The 7,439-nt window shown below is 38.6% G+C and overlaps 1 protein-coding gene across 1 annotated transcript in view; it reads left to right on the top strand.

Annotated features, from left to right (window-relative positions):
* The window catches only part of LOC106880263 (glypican-6), a 78,609-nt gene that overhangs the window by 68,558 nt on the left and 2,612 nt on the right, over positions 1–7,439 (top strand). Inside the window, exons 4-6 of the mRNA XM_014930130.2 lie at positions 3,518–3,683; positions 6,134–6,264; positions 6,977–7,317. Of these exons, the coding sequence (XP_014785616.1) occupies positions 3,518–3,683; positions 6,134–6,264; positions 6,977–7,317 (638 nt within the window). The remainder of the gene's footprint in view (positions 1–3,517; positions 3,684–6,133; positions 6,265–6,976; positions 7,318–7,439) is intronic.

The following is a 7,439-nucleotide window of genomic DNA, read 5'->3' as shown; positions in this document are numbered from 1 at the left end:
ACACACACACACACACACACACACACACACACACACACACACACACACACACAGACGTGCACGTGCGCACACACATACATGCATACATACAAGTAATGGATCTGAAGTAATCCCAATCAGGATAATCCAAAAGAACAGTTTTGGCATCCGTGTCAGTTTGATGAAAATACAGGATAAAAACAGATAAAAGACAAACGTCTGAATTACAAAAACAAAGTTGAATGTGTGTGTGTGTTTGTGTGTGTGTATAGATATATGAATGCGTGTGTGTGTGTGTGTGTGTGTGTATATATATATATATTCATTTAGTTGTTTCAGGCATTTGGCTGCGGCCATGCTGGAGCACCGCCTTTAGTCGAATAAATTGACCCCAGGACTTATACTTTGTAAGGCTAGTACTTACTCTATCAGTCTCTTTTGCCGAACCGTTAAGTTACGGGGGACGGAAACACACTGACATCAGTTGTCAAGCGACCGTAATGGGGACAAACACAGACACAAACATATACATATCTTTCTTTCTCTCTCTCTCTCTCTCAAAGATGTATGTAGATATGAGCATATGCATGTATGAGTATGTGTGTGTGTGTGTGTGTGTGTGTGTGCACACATCATCCTTGTTGTTCAACATCTGTTTTCCATGCTGGCATGGGTTGGACACGTCATGGGGCTCTGATGAGTGAGAGGACAACACTGGGCTCCAATTTCTTAAATTTTGTCCAGATTTCTACAGCTGGATGCTCCACTTGACACCAACCATTTTAGGGGTGGGATTGGTGGCAGGGACTTTTTTCTTCTTTGTCTCCCTGACACTAGTTAAGTCACCTTGCAACTTACAAGATTAAGGGCCAAACATGTTATCATAAAACACATAGGAGAAGAACATTTATAATTATGAACAAATCACAATTACAACTAAGAGGGTTTCGAAACCCTTACATGCTAAAAATAGCAGCCAAAACCACTCTAAAGCTATTTTATCGTATTATTTCTGTTCACAATAAAAACTGTCTGCAGGCAACATGACAAATAGAATCCACAACTTAAAAATATTTATATGTATGTAGTTTAAGCTTTGAGGTTGTGTATATCAGTGTATATGTGCGCAGTCAGAATATATGGACAAATGTGAGTATATATATATAAGTAATCTAGGATTGTAAGGAAATTGTTTTGAAGTGGAATTCCTTGGAATTATTCATCCTGGAAGATTTATTCTAAGATTACAGAAGGTATTCCAATAACATTAGAAAATAAAGTAATTAATTTAAGAAGTCTAAAAATACTTGTGTGTGTGTATATATATTATACATATACACACACACATATACACTAGAGTGTTCCCCCATCATCATCATGTGATGGGGAACTTTGGACGTATACTTTTGACACTAAGTTATCAGGAAATATAGCATGCATTCAATAATTATTATTCAACTTTTATGAAATTTCTTGGTGCTTCTGTAAAATTATGAATATTGATTTTCGAAAGAAAAATATTTATTACCTTTGCAAAAAGCAAATAAAACCTATTCATCATTTATAAGTTTGCAATAAATATTTGTTGTTTATTTATTTTTTCTAAATTTTATCAACGTAATCACAATCTACTCCATCGAAAATCTATCTTTGCACAATTTCTTTTACTCTCTCTGCCTATCTATCTCTCTCTCTATCTATCAGTCTCTCTCTCTCTCTCTATATATATATATATACACACACATGCACAAACACAAACACATATGATGTAAAGCGTGACTGTGGAAATTAACCAACCAACCAACCGACCAACATATGGCCTATTATTAAACACACACACACACACACATCATGCTAGCATAGAAAACAAGTGTTAAATGCTGATACACAAACACATATATGGAGATACATTTTGTCATCATCATCATCATCACCACTACCACCACCACCCACCACCATCATCACTACCATCACCACCACCACCACCACCATCACCACCACCACCACCACCACCACCATCACCACCACCACCACCACCATCACCATCATCATCATTGTCATCATCATCACCACCACCATTATCTGTTTTGGCATTGTTTCTAGAGCTGGATGCCCTTCCTAATGTGCGTGCATAAATATTTCCTTCCATTCTTAACAATCCTCTCGAGCCTCCCCCCCCCCATCCCCGCAAGCCGTTTTGGGACACATTTTATGATGCCACATGTTCAGGGCTTGTGTGTTATTCTCTTAGTGAATTCTCTTTGGTCTTTTCTATCATCTGAAATTGTTGACCTTTCAAGATGGGTTTTTCAGTTTGGGGACCAAAATGAAGTCTGCAGTGATTAGTATGATATGGTATATAATTTTTTTTTTGTGCAGGGGTTCCTTGGGACATGTAATTTATTTTAAGGGCTACCCGAGGTTAAAAAGGTCGAGAAACACTGAGTTAGTGTTGACCTGAGAAACATTAGGTTGCAGGTTTTATTCTAAGACTAGGTGGACATTGTGTTCTTGATTTAAAACATTTTATTTTATGTTACTCCAGTACACTCTGATTAAAGTGAGTACCAGGGGCATCCGGTGGTTAACCTTGCCACAGACAAGCATCCCATTCAGGGTGGGAAGTGAGAGATATGGTTGTATTCTTGGCATTGAAATTGTGGATAATCTCCAGATTCTTGAGTCTTTAGACTTGAGGCAGATTGTGAGGCCTTTTTCTTTCTTCTTTACTGCTTCGTTTAAATACACCAGGACATCCAAGGAAATTCTTTAAATATCTCAGGACATCCAAATAGTTTTGGTGATTCTTGCAACAGACTCTTGATGTTCTTATAAAAATGGCAATCATGCAAATCTGTGGCAATGGCTGCCTCTTAGTTTTCACATCATGGCTGTTCACTAAACTTTTGTCTCCAGGAAGTTTGCCTGAGTCTTTGACTGATGTGAATGATCAAACAGCTGCTAACAGACCATGACATAGATGTGACACAAATTTCGTGGCAACATGATGTATCTTCATTCTTTTCTAATCCTGTGGCACCAACTTTTACCAATACTTAATTCCTCAGAAACTTTCACAATGTGGTCGTCATCTGCTGCCATGGAAGGCCATCCAAATATAGCATCATCTTCGGTCAATATTCTTCTCAATTTGAAATACTGGAATCGCTCATGGCATTCTGTAAGACTCCAACAGTCCATTCCAGTGGCCTCTGGTAATATTGGAAAATCTTTGCAGAAATGTTTTGCTACTTTAACCGTTTAGCTTCAGACTGCTCTGTCAAATGTAATACTTACTTATTTAAATTGCTATGAATTAATCCTGAGATTTCAAAGATGTGATTGTTTATTTTTAGGATGACATTGTAGGGTTGGTATGAGAGGCTGGATCTGACCAGTCTGACATAAAACAGAATACTAGGGCCAGTTTAAATGCTAAAGGGTTAGTGCAAAAATGGTTTGGTTGTGGTAGCTGTGGTGATTGGTGATGGGGTTTTCATGTGCCATTCTTCTGAAATGTTTTGTCTTTTAATTGCAGATTGAACCAACCAAGCGCTGTGCTCACAGACTGGCACAGATGATGTATTGCCAGCGCTGTAACCAAGTTCCTCACAAGAAACCCTGCAAGGACTATTGTATTAAAACCATTGAAGCATGTCAGCCTTATCACAAACAGTTCAACGATGTGTGGAATGCTTATATACGTAAGGCTTTCAGAATTTCGTTCCCCACCATTTTCCAACTTCTATGTGGTTGCCCAGCATGCTAGCAATAGCAGCTAAATCTGCCTTGAATCACAGCCAGTATTTAAGGAAGGAATGACATATTAGATAATGTAGTCCTAGTTACACTTTGACTGAATAAAAGATGTGGTCATGGTTGGGTTGCTTTTGATCATATTCCACTTTGGCTGAGTAAAAGAGGTGGTCATGGTTGGGTTGCTTTTGATCATATTCCAAGGTGCCACGCAGTGGGACTGAACCCGATACATATATCTTCACCATAACCATCATCATTTAATGTCTGCCTTACATGGTGGCATGGGTTGAATGGCTTCACAGGAGTTGGCACCAGGTAGAAGACTCCAGCCTACTGTGTCTGTTTTGGCAGGGTTTCTATGGCTGGATGCCCTTCCTGACACCAACCATTCCACAGAGTGAACTAAGTGTGCTTTTTACATGGCACCAGTGTAATGTGTATGTATGTGAGTGATCCTTCAAGTTTATGGAACATGTATAGAGGAAAACTCACAAGTGACAATAGAGTGAAAGTACAACTTTGAACAAACATACTCTATTACATGTATTGAGTACTCCTTTATCAGTGCATCCAAATGTAACATCTTATGTTATATCAGAATACTAGGAAGTATATAAATTTATAAACTTATCCAACCAAACCAGGGAATAATAAAGGGAATGTTGTAATTATGTGTTATTTTTTTTTTCACTTAATAATAGGCAAATAATTAAATTTTATGTTAGTTTAGTTTCCATAGCAACAGATTGTTTTGATTTTGAATTATTAATAACACTTAATCTGATGCTACTCCGTTAATCAAATCTCATTAACATGTTTCATATAATTATTTGAAGTTTCCACATATTAATTCTCATCGTGACAATAACTATAATATTAATTTCTAACATAGCCACAGGGGTACATGGATCCCAGTTCATGACTGGTACTTTATTATATCACCCCCAGGAAGAGGAAAGACAAAACTTGAACCTGGCAGGAATTGAACTGAGAACATGAAAATACATAAGTATGCTTTACACGGCACTTATACCATTGGACTGCCATTCCATCACACCTTTATACCACCAGGCGACCAATCCTGAAATTCCACTGCACTTTAATAATAATAATAATAATTAATATTAATTTTTAACTTAGTCCTGCAGCTAGGAATGGTAGAATTGTTTATACCAGTTGCAATGCTTGACTGATGCCAATTTTTCCTGATTCCAAAGATAAAAATGTGACGTTGGATTTGTCTGAATTTGAACTCAGAACCTGACAGTATTTGGCTAAATATTGCAAGGCCTTTGGTCCTGCCCTCCACCAATTCTACCACCCCACTTGCATTTGTTACTCTGCTTCCCGCACCAGTCCTTGGTTCTCCATCATTTTACAATTGTTTAGAAAAGTATTTTGTTATCAAGAAGCAATCAGATTTGAAACCACATCACAGATGTTTCCTCACATCCAATTATATCGATATTCTTATTCTTTAATGCCTTCATAAGTTTAAGTTTCAATCGTTGGACTGTGGCCATGCTGGAGCACCGCATGAAAGATTATTATGTTGACCCTCCCAACATTTATTTTAGGTTGAAAGGCAAAATTGATAAATAATTTATGTAAAGGGTAAAAGGAGAGAGACCCCTTTCGGTCATGAAAGTCTCCCATGTGTACCAGCTTACCCTGTCCACACCACCAATGTTATCCAAGTGAAAGGCAAAGGGACCGATACAGCTTGGCACCAGTGATGTCACAACTTATTCCTACAGCTGAGTGAACAGAAGCAACATGAAATAAAGTGTCTTGCTCATATAATTAATATATTACTATTAAAATCCCTGTAGGCGGAGCCATGTCCATAGCCTCAGTAGACTTTTGGTAGATGGAGCCACACCCATAGTCTCTTTGGGACTTTCCTGTAATTCCGTCGCTCATTTGCTTAAGTGAATTAGGTTGTCAGCACAGACATTCAGTCTTGAAGTGCTCTGTTATTGTCAGGAGACCTATAATAATAAAGGGAGTGGCTGAAGACTGGACTCTAAATGGACACTCACCTCTACTCTAAATTTCTCATTGAACCTGTTACTTATCCTCTCACCTCTGCTGACAGCACTTCTCTACATCCCTGCACACATCTCACTGCCATTCTTCAGCACACGGCTTTCTTAGGAACCATCAGACTACTGAGAGCAGACCCCCTGTCAAAGCTCTTCCCTTTGTCAATGTATTAGGGACTTCTTTGCTAAGAACTTTTGTCATTGTTTTACTAGAAAGCAGGCACCGGTGGTTCTTCACCCTGACACCAACTTCGACTGCATCTCATTCAAACTAGTTCCCAGTCAGTTGTTCCTCTTGAAGTCTTTCTGTTGTAACGAATCCTTTCATTAAACCTTCTTCTGTTGTGCAGATGCCCTGCAGAAGATAATACAGCAACTGAACGGACCTTTCAACATTGAATCTGTTATTGACCCCATCAATATTAAAATATCAGATGCCATCATGTCTTTCCAGAATAAAGCAGCTACAGTCACAGAACAAGTAAGTATGAGTCTGTTAATTCCGTTAGACACTGGAATGGTCTCTGGGGGTACTGAGCATATACCTTAATTACTGGAATGTTTTTTCTGGAGTATTATGGTTCATCTCTGATGAGATGAATGGCATGGTTTCCTGAGTATTGGAATTGTACTCTAAATGGTACACTGTACTCTAATTGCTATATTTTCCTATTCTTTAGGAACATGCATCACAACCATATGTGCACGACATGGTGGTCGCAAGATAAACAATGCAGGTGGGGCCCAGTTAGACTTTCCTTCAGGTTGAGTAGTCCATCCCATTCAAAAGGTCCCTGAATAAGGGTTGTTTAAGGATGTTGAACAAAGCACCTATGTTTCCAGAGGTGAATTATCCAAACCCCAAAGAATTCCTCTCAACACATGGATATGATGCTCCCCCACTACTTCTGTTCACGATCAGAGATGCACATATCGTCAGCCACCAAGGGACATGCTTAACTGGTTATGGTCAAACAACTGACAAACAAATCTGTGATATTGAGCAGAATATTTGCTGTAGCCCATCTTTTTATACCAACACAAAACAATGTACATGATAACACTTCCAATCAATTAAGATCAGAAGCCATGAGAGCCACTGCCTGGTACTGCATCCAGGCATTTATTATTATTATTATTGTTATTATTATGATTATTGTAACATGTGACTTAATTGTGTATATTCTTCCTAGGCTTCTGCCAAATGTGGCCACCCATCCTCACGAGTTCCAAGACATGCAGACAATGTGGTATATGAAAAGTTTGTCTATGAATGGCCTTCAAAGAAGAACCTTAAACGGCCAATCACAGCTGCTGGGACGAGTCTCGATCGCCTGGTACGAGACATTAATGACAAAGTCAAAATAGCCAATGATTTCTGGATAAATGTACCTTATTTTGTATGCAAAGAACCTAAACTGTCTTCAAGAGGTGCCCCAGACAGTAAATACGAGGTGACGTTAGGTAACCTGTCCTCGGTCACAGCTGTGACACCTAATGATGAGAACTGTTGGTCTACAAATGGAAAAGACAGGTAACTTTATTTATTATACATCTATCTATCTCCCCATTCATCTATCTATCTATCATACATATATATCTCTCTCTATCTCTCTCTCTCTCTCTCTCTCTCTCTCTCTCTCTCTCTCTCTCTCT

Source organism: Octopus bimaculoides, chromosome 19, assembly GCF_001194135.2.
Source record: "Octopus bimaculoides isolate UCB-OBI-ISO-001 chromosome 19, ASM119413v2, whole genome shotgun sequence".
NCBI lineage: Eukaryota > Metazoa > Mollusca > Cephalopoda > Octopoda > Octopodidae > Octopus > Octopus bimaculoides.
This window is presented reverse-complemented; position numbering and strand designations above follow the sequence as displayed.